The sequence below is a fragment of the Opisthocomus hoazin genome, chromosome 21, assembly GCF_030867145.1.
Source record: "Opisthocomus hoazin isolate bOpiHoa1 chromosome 21, bOpiHoa1.hap1, whole genome shotgun sequence".
Taxonomy (NCBI): Eukaryota; Metazoa; Chordata; class Aves; order Opisthocomiformes; family Opisthocomidae; genus Opisthocomus; species Opisthocomus hoazin.
This window is the reverse complement of record NC_134434.1, coordinates 10,300,750-10,318,289: the sequence shown is the minus strand read 5'-3', so window position 1 is coordinate 10,318,289 and position 17,540 is coordinate 10,300,750. Positions and strand designations below refer to the sequence as shown.

Sequence of the window (17,540 nt, the reverse complement as noted above, 5' to 3'; positions counted from 1 at the left end):
TTTCAGTTGTAAAAGACAAAGGCTGTTGAGAAATTGCATTCAAGCACATACACTAGCATTCAGAGATTCAACGCAGAATAATTTAATCAATCTGGTTTTCCTGTGAAATATTATGGATTTCATAAATATGACCTTCTTAAGGACCTGAAATTAGGACATCTTCTAAAAAAAAAAAAAGCTTGGCAGGCACTGAAAATAATCTCCAGAATATTGTTCTCTGCAATGGTAGTACAAAAAGTCAAGAGTGCTCAGATGCATGAAAACAGGAATGGAAATGAGAGTGTCATGATGTTAGTACTCTGTAATCTGGGTCCAGTTATGATGGCATCTGCTTTAAGGAATGGTATTTGTTACACAGCAAAGCCCTAATTTTGGCAGCAAACAGCAGGAGATGACTGCTTGGTCTACTACCAAGTCTCGACAACCATATTAATAGTACGTAAAGCAAATGACACACTTAAGATAATGCGCTTAACAGAACTATTGCACAAGTGATGTGTTTGTGATGTGTAATATGTGAAATATTGTAATGTCAGGAGAGCATTTTTAAATGTTCACTGTGCTGTTTGTGGAGGAGGGCCTCATTAAAACTGTAATACAAAAGACTTCCTATCAGGAAGATGAGACGTGGGTAATATCCCAAGAAATGCTGTATCAAAGCCTGAGCGGATCCTTGCAAGCTTCCTGCTGACATTGAAAGGGAGGAGGAAGTAGAAAAAATATTCCAAAGCTGAAGCCAAAGGAAGTCATCCTGATTTGGGGGTACTATTTGGAGAATAAAATACTCCTACAAGTTCAAATACTTGTTTTGGTGGCTGGGGCATTACTTAAGAACTGTATGTGAGAAAGTCTCTTAAACTTAGAGCAGGCGTTGCTTTGGTTTTGATCTTGTGATAGAAACCTGACAAGGTGTCTTGCCAAAATAAGTGTTTAAGTTTTATTTATAAGTTCGTTGAATATTGTGATTGATATTAAGCTCATAAATTTGGGATACTGTATTTGGGATGCAGCTGAACAGAGCCCTATAGAAGTAACTCCTAGGGACTCTGCTCTATGAGCAGTTACAGGACTTGGGTACTGGTGGGGGCCTCCTGTCACACTACACACGCTGTTGGGGAATGGCTGTTGCTGGCTGCTGGCTTTTAGAAAGATTTCCTTTGCTTTGCTAGTCACGGGCTGGAACCTTTTTCACCTGGAAGATGGAGGAAAGATGCCTTGCAGCTCTCAACAAACCCTTATGTGCCAGCTTATCACAGCATTTGCAAATATGTATCTTTAGTGTAAAATATTTATGCTATTCTTAGATATGTGCACAAGAATGACTGAACTCTCAGGAGGCTTTCCTATTTCTCTTTCTAAGGTTGTCCAGCTAGATTAGAAATAATTAACCAGAAAGCAAACCTGTCTCTATTTCAAACCAAATGAAGAAGGATTGCATAGAACTAAGTTTCTTTACCTGCACCGAGCTATTGTTAGACAATAAGCAGCACAGAGCAAATATCCATTTGACCTGTTCAAGCGACAGTTGAGATTCTGGACAAAATGAGAGGAGCCTCTGGCAAACAAATAATCAGATCACGAACGTATGGTGACTCAACCATAGTACAAAAAATTCACATGATCAAAGTACACTGAAAATAAGCCTAACAAAGTTGAGCTATCAAGTTGGAGTACAAAGAGGTTAGGAAAAAGACAAACAGAATTTAAGCAAACTCTTCTGACTTTGAAGGTGCAGTTCAGGTGTTTACTGGGGATAATTTCAAATAGTTTTGCTCTCTGATCTGAATAGCTCCAGTGTTGTTAGCAATATTCCAGTTCTGGGGGTGAATTTTAAAAATGGCTGTATAATTTTTTATGCATAATCTATGTCCAATTGTTAGTTTCACAATTATAAGTATATAAAGCAAACTAAACACTAAAAATGGCATGTTTTTCTCTCTGCAAGGAGGAAGAGCAGTCTTTCTACCTGCTGATGTCCCAAATTAACTTAGGAATAGCATATCAATTCAGAATATTTATGAAAAACAGTTATGGAACAGAAAGCAGGAGACAATGATTCCTTTGATGTATCACAATGACACTAATTCTTCTACAGCAAATGACTGAGGCAAATAAAATCATTTCGTCTGGTATGTGTCGAGGCCTCAGAGTGATAGCTGCTAAATGTTCCGTTATTGACCTGCTGGTTTCTGATTACTTCTGAGAACAGGCGTGTTACGTGCTTCACTTAGTCAGCTGCTAGTTTATCCATGAAGTAAATTATCTGGAAGGAATGTTTTTGTAATTATTATTTTTATAATCAGAGGACTTGAGAAGGAAAAAAAAATGTTTCAGATAAACGTTGCAAGGAATCTGTAGAGTTTTTTTGCTGTGTTCTCTTTATCTGATTACTAGTGCTTGAAGTTTGGATGTAACCCATCAGTCTTCAGTGCACAAACTTTTCTCCAGCTTGACTATATGAAGAGTCTGCATCAAAAATGCCACAGAATCTGTACTGCAGGATTAGAGCCTAATATGAAGTTACTACCAAAATTCCTCCCCTCTCACCCCCCAACTTAGAAGACAGGGTAACTGGTGACGTTACTCTAGTAAAACACATATTTGATTCCTTTAGAGATTCTAGCAAAAGGAAGGACGTCTGTAGTATTTATAAAAAACAAATACTATATTTTTAGAAAGCTGCAAACCTGTATTCTCACTGGATAGCTTAATCCCATTGAAGCAGAGTAAATCAAACTGCTTGGGAGAATTCCCTTTTTCCACCGCTGGCTTATTATAAAGCAATCCAAACCTCTCTCTGATTCATGGGACTGTCATTTTCGCTTCTGCACGCTCCTTCTCACTTCCGTTCTTCCTCAATAAACAGGTTACTGTTCCCACGTATCAGAGAGGGAGATCCTAAAGGGAGGCAACAACAGAGATAAGTGCTGAGTTTTGTAGTGGTTGGAGGCAACTTACTAGTTGACTGTTTCATCGTCAAGTTATTGTATGTAAAACAAACAAATAGTGGTTTTCTTCCTGAGCTTGTTTATGAGAGTTTAACTCCCTTGCTTATTTTCAAGCCCTTTTTTTGCATTGTTCTTACTCTTTCCACTCAAGAGCACTTTTTCTGCTCTTTGCCACCTTCCGGTGCTTATCTTGCTTTCCAAATTCTCCCTCTCATTGAGTCACATCTTCCAAGTTCTGCCATCACCCTGCCCAGCCCTTTCCGTCTATTCTTTTCCAACTTTGTCATCCTGATTGATGCTAGTTTGTGTGGTAACTAAGTGTACCACATAGCAGCTCTGCGTGCTCACGTGCAGTGCTGTCCGGAGTACTGTGAAGGTAGTCAATAAAGTGGTGGCCATTTTCAAAAAAACTTTGAATGTTTAATTAAAGAAACTATCTTAATTCTTTCTGTAAATAGCTGAAGGAAATACTGTAATTTGAGATATGCTATAGAGACACCACTGTGTTTTCTTCACATACCTTCTTGCATATAAACTGTAGAGGTGACATATTGTTTGTCCATACCCATGTGTGATTTTGACTTTTCTGCTGCATCCAGGTCTCTCTGTTCAGTCCTCGCCGTTGTCTAGAGGCATTGACAATGTCCCAGGTTGCATCCCTCCTCCCATTCCATCCATCCGTCTTGTTGATAAATGCCTCCAGTTGCTCTGGGGCTGGTGTGTGTATGCCTGCCCGATTTCCCTACTTGTCCCTTGCTGTGCTGGGCATTCCCTCCTGCCACAGGAACTCTGGGAACCTTCCCCTGCCCTATAGTCCCCACTTTCCCTTTGCCTGTTAACGAGAAGTAACGACTCATTTGTCTTTCCCAGGTTTTTGATTTTCAATAAAGAAATGCTGTTACCCACTGACTACCAAAACAGTGCCTAAAAATTTTGAATTCAAAGGATGAGGTATCTAAATGTTACCCTATTAAAAAAACCTAATTTTGCTTGGCCAGTCTCACCTCCTTGTAGCAGTTTACCATGTTTTTTAGCTCTAGGCTGCGTGGAGATTGCTCCGTAAAGGATCCAGTTCCATCTGTGTTAGCAAAATAATATATATGTGACCATATTAAAAAAAAAAAGTCTGAAAAGTGGTGGGAGATCAGAGAGAGCCATTTACATTAGATGTCTGCCTCTCCAGGCTTTTATCTTAAGATGTAGGGGAATGTGCTTCTGCTGCTTAAAAAAAAAAAAGTGGGATTAATTTTTACTGTACAGAAATAACCCCCAAGAATTGTGAATTAATATTCACAAGGAGGAGGAGAAGTGAAGTGCAGTGATGAAGTCTCTAGCAGTTCTTAGAACGTTCTGCAGAAAGCAACCAAATGGAAAATGAAACCAGCTAAAACAGTATTGATGAAATATCACTCACTCATACAAAGCAGGGTGCAGAGGGCAAAGAAACCGTTCTCATTCACCCTCTGTCCACCGTGTTTACTGGCAACTACGGTAATTCCTTCAGCCACTTCGGATGTCATTACTATGCAAAGGTTATTTTTACAGTCCTCTCCATAAAATGACTGTGAAACACCACATGTGTTTGACTGTCTCTTTAAGACTTTGGCAAGTGGTTTGGCATACTGAAGTTCTCCCCTCTTCTTGTAAGTGTTGCTTATTGCTATGGCAACACTAATCAATCATCATGCTAAAAATAGGCCTTTCGTTTTTCAAGAGGTTATCTGTAGTGAATTGAAAATGCAACTGTGGTCTGTCTTTTCCGTATGCTGCTTTCATTTCACTTTATTTTAATCTGGAAATACCCATGCTTGTATGTGGTAATTACTGTTAACCGACTCCGGTTATTTCACTGGTTACTCTCTTGAGCTTTAAACCTCTCCTGGCTCTTCCAAAAGGGGTGCCAAATATAGAAAATTTTAAAAACAAACACCCCAGAATATTCTCCTTATTTGAGTGTCACAGGTGTATTGGATTATAACAAATTTTTAAGGAGTTTATAACATATCTAAAAAAATCTGGAGGTCACAGTGTAAAAGACGCCTCCTTTGAGAGCGTTACACAAAGGGACCTTAACACTGAAGGCACTACGACTCTGAAGATTTTGTCCTGTTATGTAGAATGTAAGTCTAATTTAAAGATTCAATTCAAACAGGAACCTGCAAGCTGTAGAGATAGTGAAATGGAAAACTGGCACCGGTGCCCTGTGCATTCCTCTGTGTGCTCAGTGCATCGATCAACTGCCAGGTTTGTGTTGGAGGAACACGCACCCTGCGGGAGGAAGAGCAAAAAGGGAGTGGTGCTTTGAAATAAAAAATCTACTCAAAGGTTTATTACCTACCATTCACTCCCAAGTTTGATTCTAACTGTTGCGTAACACTTTTTAATCCCTGGCTAAGTAAATACATAGCCACTTAGGAAGGGGAAAAAACCCAACAACTTTTTGCCAGATGAATAATAGTCTTTTGAATGATGCATAAACAATTTTCTGGTTCTGCCAGAGCCCTCTGCCAATTAGTCAGAGTGCAGCTGATGAATCATGAGACACATTCTGTGAAATGTTCGAAAATTTGGACCCTGCTAAGTGTTCCTGAAAGCCAGTGAGACCCCCCACAGCTGCTAAAACAGTGGCTGCCAGTCAGTTGAGTTTCTGGGAGATATATTTGCAATGGAGTACTTTTTGGTGAATTTTAGTTTTTATTTGGGATACATTCGTGTTACCATTTATAATCTCAAATTAGATAGTGATAGTCCTCGCCTTTATAGTAAATATATGGGGAGGTTGACTTTAGATAGCTTTGTGCAGAAAATGACTGTCTGCTCTCTTATAAGGTGGGTTAAGGTAAATGAGACTTACTATTCTGCTTGTGTAATACTCTGAAGATCCTTAGGCTTTTCTTTTGAAATACCAGACTAGTAGATCTCTTTTTTCAGTAGAGTTTAGATTCTGGGTCACAGGAAACAACTAGATTGAAGCAGTGGCTTGCTGAGCTGCTGCAGGCAGCCTAATGCAGCCTTAAGTTCAATACGTGAAATGGCTGCATGTCCGAGTATCATCATCTGACTCCTTGCTGGTAAACTCTAGACAGTGGCTGAAAATAGTAGATATTTTTTGATAGCTAGGTAAAGAGGGAAATCTGGCATTTGGCTTTATTCAAAATTTCCTCTAAAACTGTAACCATGCTTCAAATCAACAGCAGAAAGGTTTTTCACATTTTGCATTTTTATCCTCCGCTATACCTGAAACTGCACCCTAAAAGCAACTGTTTTGATAAAGAAAAAAGTTGTTGTGTATTGAAAATGTATTCCATCCCACAACTCCTGAATTTCTATAGTTAGATCATAAGTAAAGATACTTTGGTCAGAACCAGGGATGAGGAACTGCTTTGGTAAGGGAGTTAGCTTTCTATTAGCTGTAAATGCGGAAGATGCTGTACTGAAGTTCCTTCTGTCAGTGGAGTTTTCAGACCTGACAATGGGACCATGAGAGCAGCACCAAGCCCTGTGGTGGACCCTGCTACTTCTTAAAAGAGTGGAGAGAACTGCGCTGCCCAGAGCCGTTAAGGTCAGCATAGGCAGAGCAGTTCCCATAGCCACTGAGGGTTCCAACAAACCACTGGACTCAGACTGTATAGCTTAAAAGGTTGCAAACTCACAAAGCTCTGACCTGGAGACTCAATCTGCTCAAGCATTATAGTATCAATGACCCTTCCACTAGTGACAGATCATTGATGTCACTCTGTTTTCCTTTTTTATCAATTACTAGATTTTATTTAGGGGGTGTTGATTTTGTTTAATTGTGTAGCAAAGAAAATTGAATTTTGGTCCTCTAATCAAGAGGGCAGATACTTAACACACACAAACATGTAAAACATGGCCTAGAGCAGTAACCTTGAAATATGCAGGCACGATGCTAGTAACTGTGTTTTCCTGATAACTGTTCTAAACAATTAGTATATCAGAGATAGTATGGCATACATCCATACCACTTTCAGTGAAAATGTTGCTAAAAGCTGTTATTCAGACCTCAGCATTGAGTCCTTCGGAGCGCAGTACCAGTTACTGCATTCAGTAAGCAGTACTAGTAACTGCTGATAACACAAAATATTCATGGGCAGTCTCCTCTCATTTCCTCAGGGATGCTTTCCCGCAGGATGCCCGTATGCAGATGTCTAGGTTGCTGTCAGCATGAGCTCTGTGCACCTGGACTGTAACCCCTGTAGTTGCACATCGTTGTGAAATACAAGGCTGCCATATACTAAGTTTTTTGAGATCAATAACCCATGTTTTTAGCACCCTAGCACCAATGTAGTTGTTTTCCAAATGCTCTGAAAACTGTGCTGTTGAAGATGTCTGTCATTAGGTTCCTTTTTTTTAAAATCAAATCTGCGTTTCATAATCCACCTCCAGTAGTAATTTACTTTTCAACCCTCCATGTTCCTCCTGCAAACGCAGAAAGCAACCAGAATGTTGCCTTATCCTGTTTGAATACGAATCCTCGGAGTGACATCAAACATTGTTTTGGGACATGTTGGCCTCCCTGTGCCTCCTGGGTCATTCCCTATTTTTTGTAACATCACATTTATAACTTCTCTTATTCTAGAAACATTTGATTATAGAATTCTTTTAATCAACCCCTTTTATTCATCTCTTCTTCCAGTTAATATAGTTCAAGGATGTTCGTTCCACCTTTTGGTTAGTTTTGGAAATACAAATTAGAACCTTATGATGAACCTTCGTGGTTTTGGGGGTTTTTTTTAACCTCTTTCCTTGTGGTGCTTGCTGTTTGCTAACGCTTTGTTTGCAGATGCCTTTGGATGTCTGCCAGAATAGGAGCAACATACTGAGATACATGGTGAAACCACAATTGGGAGAATATCTGGAATTTTTTTTGTGTTAGTTTGTGTTACAAGATCCCCAGTTCTGCCAGACAGCGTATAAATATTGTATATTTTTCAATTGGTACTTCCTGAGATTTATACGTAGGAAATGTTTAATTGCCCACAAAATATGGGTAATAGGAGCTGGCAGATCTGTCATGGAACTTGCCCCATCGTGCACTCTGCATATGGCTGATATTTTTTATTTTGTTTTTTTGCCTCCCACATGTTCACTCAATGAACAAGTTGCATAGATGAGAGCTAGTCACAGTTCAGATTGGATTGAAACTCATAAATGTGCTACTCCACAGAAATCTTTAATAAAAGGCAAAACCTTTAGAAGATCTGAAGAGAAGCCTGCACGGTCTGGGCATCTGCGGCAGCAACATGTTCCATGGGAGCATTTCATTACGTTGGTGAGAAGACAGTTTGACCAGAAGCCTTCTGTGGCACCAGAACCTTATTCTGGCAAAACTCTTACTCACTTTTCAACAAGGATTGTTTCTACATTGGATCCTAGATATCCTGTGATTGAACAGTGACTTGTTTGGTGATATCCGTGAAATCAGGAATGTATTTTCTGTAGTCTCAAAGAAACTGGCTTGTCATTTCAATTTTTTTGCACTACAACTGGCCTTGTAAAACACCTCTTTTCTTAGTCATCAGCCTCTCCCTTGGAAAGAGACTTCAAATTTGATCAAGTTCAAACTTAGACCCACAGCAATGTGAACAGCGAGGCATCATAATGTCCTCATTGTACAATCTGTGAGTACAACACATGGAATAGTCATAGTCTTTACAAAGCCATTTTGCCGTGGGGTAGTAGTCATGCATCGTACAAGGAACTGGCATTTCAGTTGCACTGGCAGTTAAGGCAAGAAGAGACTTGATGACTCATAGTAAAGATGCTGACCTAGTATCCTGCAGAGTTAGTTAGACATCTACTCGATTTGCCTAGGTGAAAAGCTGATTGGAAAGAAGAACTGTGAAATGCTAAAGAAACGATAATTGAAGTATTTTTTTCCACTGGAGTTAGGTTGTACATTAGTATTATAAATTCTAGTCTTGATAAGCCAACTAGATTAAGCAATCCACAGAAAAATAAGTTTATTCACATGTAAAATACAGAAGGATTATCTTTAATAGAAAAACATTTGTGCATTCTGAATTTTCTTGCATTATTATCTAAATATTGATTTGGGTTTAGTATAAAGGAATTTCCACAGCAGCTCATAATCTATCTTAATTTCGTTAATAGGACATTATGCTAAAGTGAATTTCTTGCTGGAAATTTAAAAAAAAAACACGCTCTCATGTCAAAGCATTGTTGTCTGTTTGGTTAGCACCTGCAGCTAGTGAAGTGTCCTTGGATTATTTTGTATGGGGAATAGACTAATCTCTGCTGACGAATATCTAGTTGCTCTCGAGATCTTAGTGAACTGAATTTATAACAAGACATTCAGAGCATTTGTACTCTTATGCATAGTGAGCATGAAAACTATTGTATCTAATTATTCCAGAGTACTTACACTAATTTATTTATACCTTCATCGTACTATTCAGCTTTTAGACAGAATCTCTACATCCCTTCAGAATCATAAAAAACTCTGCTCTTATATTCTGTGTATATTTACTCTTTTTCTTGAAGTAATCTGAAAAAAATAAGAAAGCTGATACTAAACAGGATGTACTGAATATGTCAGCTGATGAAGCAAGGCGTATTTTTTTATGTCAAGCATGTTTTTCTCTTGTTGCAGTGTTCATTTTTGCCTAAATTCTCCATTCACATAGAGACAAAATATGAGGACAACAAAGGAAGCAATGACAGTGTAAGTATGATGGCTTTTGCAAAGTTTGATTTAATCCCTTTAGTTAATCATGTTCCATATCTGAGGGTTGTAGGTCTTCCAGTCTGGGAAAAAGGCCGAATCAGGCTTATGTCTTTGCGCCTACCTGGGCGTCCTGTTCCTTAGCAGCTTGTCGGCTTGTGGAGCAGTTACCTCTGAAGCACCATGAGATGGAAGATTTGTGTACACAGCTTCCCTTCTGCATCTCACATTCCACTTGCTACTTGTCTAAACACAATGTAATTTACATGTGTGAATTTAGTCCTGGTGCACATTTATGGAGAGTAAAGAAAAAAATAGTCTTTGTGGGTGTATGTGTGTGTAATTGTATTCCACTTTATCTGTTCCACATTATTCTGAATAAAGGGGGTTGAACTCAAAGGAGCTGTTGGGAAGAGCGAACAGGAAGCTGAACAAAGGTCAGAGATGAGAGATCTCAGCAAACAACTTCCAGGGAACAATGGGGGAACTATTGAGGTGATGCTTTTGGCAATCACTTACCAAAAGTTTAAAAGTTCTCAGAGCTTAGAGATGAAAAGGATAATTAACTATGCAAAATCCTCTCTAGAGGAAGGGTGGGAGTGCGTAGCCAGCAGATCGGGAGATGCAGCCAGCAGAGATGCAGCCAGCGTATCAGGAGATGCTCGGGAATAGAAGACGGGGGGTCAGTCGGACTTTGTTGCCCTGACAGGGAGCAAAGCAGAGCCATGCAACTTGCAAGAAGAGAATGCGTTGGATAATGCCAGGCATGTGCAGATTCAATCCTTGGATTAATACACAAATATGTTCCTATGTGTTTCATTTTCGTTTGCTTTAAACAGTCATTTGTTGCAGTCTTACAAGAAGAAGTTTCTCATAGGCGTGAAATACAGATTAAAATGTCTGGAAAATGGATCTGTAATACAGAGACCTAGCGAAGGAGTGTTTAAACTCATTCTTGAGAAAGAAGGCAGCAAAGCAGATTTTATGGGGTCTGAGACACCGAGCCTTTCAGTTGCCAGCGATGTCCCGCTAGCAGCCTTGTTAACATTACAGTGTGCTGTTCTGCAGATGGGCGGTGTGTTTCCCTGATGCCTTAGGCCTGCATGTTGATAAGGCTGACAGCTGTTGCACTGCTTATGGCAAAATAATTACATGTAAAAGAACAAGGTCTAATTTTGAATAATGCTTTTGGCCTACAGAGACTTTCCCAATAGAAACATGACAGAGATCATGTATTAGCCATCAGATATGAACTTGCAGTCACTGCTAGTCTAAGCCAGATCAGTGAGAGAGGAAAAAAAGAAAGTGTATTATGTTACTGACTATATGAGCATTATGTAATTTATACACTTTTTAATGTTCACTTCTGCTTTTTGGCAGCTCTTTTATGCAGAACAAGCCCACACCTTTGGTTGCAGGAGGGTGCAGACTAGTTTTCTGGTACATGATAATCTCAGCAGTGAGAAGACACATTCTGTAGTGATGCCTAGCAGAGGAAGAACTGAATCTATTCAGTCAGTGAATTTTCAGGTTTTTTCTGTGTATCATCTTTGTGGCTAAAATACTGTGAATCAAGCCCCGAGTGGTACCCAATCAGTGAATTTAAGATGAAGGTAACACAGAGGTGGGATATTCAGATGATTTAAATCAAGGAATCTCCACTCTGCTTGAATCCAGCTCTTCAAATGTAATTCTTACCAGAGCGCCAGTGGGGTAATATTATATTACCTTTGTACTGTGGTACCTGAGTCACAGCCTAGGCAAGTATTTACCAAGATCAATAGATTTAATTGACCCTTACTTGAACTGAGGAGGAGAAAGAGAAGCTGAAATAGAGGGCTCCACTCCAGCCCCAATTTCCATGATTTTGCAGTTCTGAGAGCTATGCTGTTCATGAGCGTGGACACACTAACTCAGTGGAAGATCTACATTTTTTGCTGTTGATCCAGTGACATTGGCCTGGTGCCCAGGTGCGGGTGATACAGCACTGAAATGCAGGAGGGTTAGTGATACAGAGAGACGCGATGGGGTCTGTGGAGAGACTTGTGTTAAACCAGACACCTCGGAACTAGGACTAAGAGTTGATCTTGTTTCTGTTACTTAGTGGGTATGCTTAAACCTCCCTTAAGAAAATGCAAAGTATTTTTCTCCTTCGAGTCAGACGAGTTTAGATTACATTTCACTATGTTTGCCCGGTCAGAAGACAACAGGAAACAGCACTGATTTCTACAAATTTCCACAGATACACTGTATTTTTCCTCATTGCAACTATCAACCTTGGCTAATGAAGAAATAATTAATCCCATAAATACTTCTGTAAATTCTGCAGTTGTAATGCAAAATGTACTGAATTAATATTGCAGTAATAAGGGTGATAATGCCTGTCTGATTTTAACTTAACTATTTCTAGATATATTTTTTGAGATCTTTGAACTCTGATCTATTCTTCATTTCAATACTAATAAAGTAGCTATTGATTGTAAAAAGCAATAATTAGGTATAAGGATACTAAAGCCAATTCCATTGATTAGTGGAAGAAAGCGATAGAAATGCTCTCGGGTTCCTGTTGTGATTTAGCTAGCTAGTATATTATTAGAATTATTTTATTTAACATGTTGCATTGTCTGGTAAAATTCTGCCTCATTACTGCAATATACCTTGATGCAAAAGTCCTCCTGATTTTTCTTCCCAATTGTCTTGATAGAAGAAACTAGTGAAAGATAGTGATGCCTGCTTTGGAACTTGGTTTTTCTGTGTCTTGGACTTTGTTGTCATTTTAACCTATTTTAAATGTGCTTAAAGCATTCTTGTGCCAATCTGTTAAAGTTTGCACTTGATTTGCACAAATACAAACATTGCCAGGAAGAACAATGGAGAATAAACCCCTTTATTTAGATAAGAACCTAATGAAGATTGTGTAGATGGTGGTAGTGCAGTACCATAAACCCATCCAGTTGGGATTTCTCGTGCTACAGCACAGCTGATTTTGCAGTATTGCATCTAGATGTTCACGTGGCAACTCCCTCCTTAGAAAAACAGAATCAGTGTTGCATGAAGGTGTTAGTACATCAGATATTGTCACTGCTCCTTCCAGCTTTATCGCTTCATTAGTAGTGTTAGAAACTAGACCAGTGAGTCGGGCCATTCAGTGTTTCCTCTTCCAGGTCTTTAAAGAAATAGAAGTTAAAGTTAGGTTAGTTAAAAAGAAATTTTATTTTAAATTACATAATGGAATTTCTAAAAATCAGAATGGTTTGTAAAATACAAATGACACTGTAGGTGGTATCTGTAGCGTACATGCAAATGCTGCTTTGCTATTGCATCCTTAGCTGCTCAGGTAAGTCAAGGCAGCAGAGGGAACTGCTGGGAAGAGGGAAGTGCAGGTACCTACAACGGACAGCTTCAGTGAACACAGACAAGCTGTAAAAGTGCATGTCCATCACTCAGTGCATGCTTTTTTTCCCATAAGGAAAATCAGCAATTAGGGAATTTGAATATAGATAAACAAAGTCTATATTTTGAGTATTAAAACCATAAGTTAAATGCAAGAGAATTCTTAAGGTTATCTAATTAATGAAATGGTCAGAAATCACAGGCAGGAGTGGTAGAAGTTACTGCTTGTTTGTGAGTAAATGATTAGTCTGTGGTTTTCATGAGCAGGCTTCATTACCCTCTTTTTTTGTTTGGGCAGGTATTATTTTTTCTTAACAGTCTATTGATTTGCCAGTATTTGTGTCACATAAGGCTCATTTTATCCTAAAAGGTGTATTGCTTTCACTTTTATCCCGTCTCTGTTCTTACTGTTTCAGTCTACAGACACACAATTTCAGTGTACAGACACACAGTATTTTTTTTTCTTTATTTTAGTGGGAAATGCACCAACTTAAGCTTTCTGTTGATAACAAAGGAGCCACCACATGGCTCTAGTAGATACTGTTATCAGTGCACAATGATCTCACGCACTGCAGCTCCGTCTCTGTTCTTGCATGCCACAGTCTAGTCCTGCAGAAAATCTCTACAAAGCAGTCCACAGCTGAAAGTAGAGCGGAGGTGAAGGCAGACACTGTTCAAGCAAATCACTGAATCACAGAGACATCTCAATTTTCCTATTTGTTGCAGACGGATCATTATGTTTGACTGTTTTTTGTTTGATTTGGTTTGGTTTTTAGTCACGGAATTAATTTCTGCTGATATTTGGGCAGTGAATTTTTTCATCTGATAGCGTCTGGGGAAAGTAAAAAAGTGCAGCTTGTAGAAGTAATCCAGTAGTGGTCAGTAATGGAAATTCACTGTATGTAAAACTCCTTGTAGCAAAACATTTTGCTCTGCAAAACTCAATGGCCGGATCTTGCTTATTAAAGAATAGCGTGCAAGATCTTAAAACAGGGTTGTTTTTGTTAAAGGGCCATGATATTTATTAGCAAGAACAACATTATTGTTAAGCATATGGAGGTGTGGAGTACAGATTTCAAGGCAGAGTTATATTTCAAGATGATGAAGTATGAGTATCATTCAGCACGTTTTTGTAAGCATAATGCTGATAAAGTCAGCAGAGCTAGAGCACGAATTCTTTGTCAATCAAGAGAAAAATATATTGTTAAGATGTTTCTTGCCTTTCAAAGATAGTACAGTGTCTCAGATGCATGTCTCAGAATGACCATTTGCAAGATGAACACAAGAGGTAGTTCTGCATTGCATGTAGATATAAATTAATACCAGTATCATTTGACACTTTAATAGCTTGAGCACGCTAACCCCAGCCAGCTAACAGCAGAGATTATTTGATATGCAACTATGTAAATTGCAGTGCCATCAGTTAAAGTTAGAAAATCATTTCTTGACAGCAAGTTCTAATTCTGCAGCCCTACGAGTGCCTGAGTATACAGTATTGGATCATTCATCATACTTCATCCTCAGTGTGTATTTCTGAAGTGTTGGTTGTGAAACATTTGACTAAAGTAAAATAAATTTGGGGTATGGCCAGCTAAGAAGAAGAGCTGTTCCTAGTTTTGCTCTTTTTTGGGTGGATTTTTTTCCCCTATTTTTGCCTCCTATCTTAGTAACATGGAACTAGGTTGTAACAAACTTCAACATAGCACATGTAAATTAAATGTAAATTCACTATTTAAGGAAACTGCCATGAAATACTGATCTCAGCTGAAATGGATTCAGCTGTGCCCTGGCTTAGCCTCACTGCACGACAGGATATCATTCTGTAAATTGTCTAAAGGATTGCTAGGCATTACTGCAAAATATGGCAAAATCAAAGCTAGAGCCACTTTTAGGGATGATTTTATTTGCACCTGGACTTTTTCTCTATGATGGTATTGAGTATCTGTTTGTCTCCTGTATAATTTGCAATGAAAAATCCTGATTTTGTGAAGCTTTGCCCCTCTAATAAATGTCAAAAAATCCAGGCAAACAAATGGAGAGGTTAGCCTAAAATTCCTTCTGTGTGAAGAGCTCTCTTTTTACTGAACATAACAACAAATAGTGTGTACCAAGCACATATGGCTGTCACAGAACAGAAGATAAGGCTGATACTGACAGAGAGTGTGAACAAGTAATATGGTTGTGCCTCTACTTTTTGATTTTTCTAAATGAAGTACTGAAGTTAATTAGTAAATCTAGCATTTGAAATAGGTGCGACTTTAAAAAAACTAATCTCAGTAAATATTATTGATGGTCTGTTGTGGTCTTGGAAGCATAGCTACTTTGACATAATTACATAAAAATACATGTCTGTTCAGAAAGTACAAACCCAAATGAGATATTTTATTAGGGATGGAATAATAGAGCCATCGTGACATGGAGATAAAAAAGAGCGGGGGAGCAAGGCTGCTGATAAATATGTAACTGCCTTTGTGAGTCCCACTCTGCAGCAGACAGTGATATTCCCATGCTGTTCAGTGAGCCAAATTCGCTGCTCTCAGGGACAGATCCAACCTTTTTGCATAGAATTGCTCCAATTACATGCATCCACATAAACAGTTTTAGCCAGTGAACAGGTTGAAATTGGTCAATTCCTGTAATCTTTGCCCAAATAAATCTCAAAAGCAAATTAACAGACTTTGGGGACAACTGAGGTTGGAACATGACTTACGGAAAAGTTACACACTGACTACAACTCCACAGGTGAAGTTCTGAGCAGGTGTTTTTTTATTTTAGACCAAATTTCCCTTCAGAAAAAATGAGAGTTAAAGTGGACCAGATGACACAACCTGCGAAAAGATGCTGTAATAATAAAGTGGAGACTAGCCAGTAGTTCTGACAATGGCAATCCAAGGAGATTAGAATTTCAAATTGGAGAGGTTTTGTGCCAGGTTTTCCCTTTTTTAATAGGAAAAAAAAAAGAAAAAGCTTATTGTTGCAGTCCTTGCTGCAGTTATACCTCTGCCTTTCATAGACTCTGAAATCTAGATTTAAACCATCCTGCAAATAAGGGATACATATGTATTCTCCACGCCGAAAGCGCTTGTCATCATACGAAATGCTCAGTAACTGCAAGCTCCATAGCTAGACTGCATTTCAGCGGTGGGAGAAAATACAGAGAAAACCCAACAGCTTCAGTGAAATACCAATATTTGCATTAGAAAGGAGCATGTATGTTGCAATTGTGCTTCTGAGCTTGGGGACTCTTCTAGCTGCATACTGTGGTTTTTCTTGAAGCTCAATGACAATGAATGAATCAATGTAACGGTAAGAAAGGCAGAGATTAATTTCATTTCAGATTCTAATGCTTAAAGATATTTTTGTCATGCAATGCATGTCATAGCCTGCCTGTCCCACTAAGATGTCATCTTGTGATGTCTAGCTACTGCCAAGTCAAGATTTAAGTTTGTTGGGATGCCTGTTGGCTTTGTTGACAGGGCAGGGAAAATGGGGAGGTGGAGAGGGAAGAACAGTGCTTTCAGGCAGAGATATTATCTCAAAGAACAATTTAATAGAAGATGAAATTTGATTTCTAGCAGAAATTGTCATCTCAATAAATTACATTTACACACTGTGTATTAAACAGTGTAGTAAGTTTGTAGATAGGCACAGGTGTCTGATTACTTCGCACATGGGATAATAATCACATGTGCTACCGTATTACCTGCCTGTAATTAATTTAGGAGTGCTCTGCTTTTTTGGAAAATGATCTTTTAGCTCTACTCGTTTCATTTCTCTGCTGTAGCTGCATTTCTCAGCAATGGCGGACTATCTGGATCTAGCAACAAGTAAGAAAAACATAGAGATCTGCTCCCACCCAAAGCCTCACAAGAGATGGAAAAAATAGCTTCCAGAAAGAAACACACACATTTTCCAACTCGTTTGTTTATAATATAGAAGTTTCTATATAGGATGCCTTATCACTGTCATCTCTAACAGCTTGTCTTGATTTCTAAGCTGACCTGTTATTTAACTGTTTCCACGGAAAATTTTATGTTCTGTGTGTATTAGTGTTTAAAATGTGAATTAGCTGCCTTGTTACAGCCTTCTAACCACAAACCCCTTGTAGCTAGGCTGATAAAAAAAAATATTTTGCAGTAAAGACAGAGACGAACAACTTCCCAGCTGGTAATCCCTTGAATACCTGCTTTCCTCTCTGTGGTGGAAAGGAGCATCACACGAGAGAGTCATATATAATGAAACGCAGGCCAGCCAAACAAGCAGAGGTTTGACCCTCGGAGTCAGTGTAGCTGAGCGAGGAGTTTGCCAGCGTGGATGTAATCAGTGGAGTCAGCTGCGTCGGCTTTATGCTATTTCTGTGCAAACCTGGGTAGCTGTGGTGATTGGCCATGAAAGTAAATTTTTGGATTAGCTGCATCTGAATGGGGCTGAAGCCAGCAACTTAGCCTGAAGATAGAAGAAAAATGGGAAAGGAGCTTGTAGAAAAAAGATAG

General features: G+C 38.9%; 1 protein-coding gene across 1 annotated transcript in view; it reads left to right on the top strand.

Annotated features, from left to right (window-relative positions):
• The window catches only part of PITPNC1 (phosphatidylinositol transfer protein cytoplasmic 1), an 85,589-nt gene that overhangs the window by 47,530 nt on the left and 20,519 nt on the right, over positions 1–17,540 (top strand). Inside the window, exon 6 of the mRNA XM_075441307.1 lies at positions 9,583–9,654. Coding sequence (XP_075297422.1) covers positions 9,583–9,654 — 72 coding nt within the window. The remainder of the gene's footprint in view (positions 1–9,582; positions 9,655–17,540) is intronic.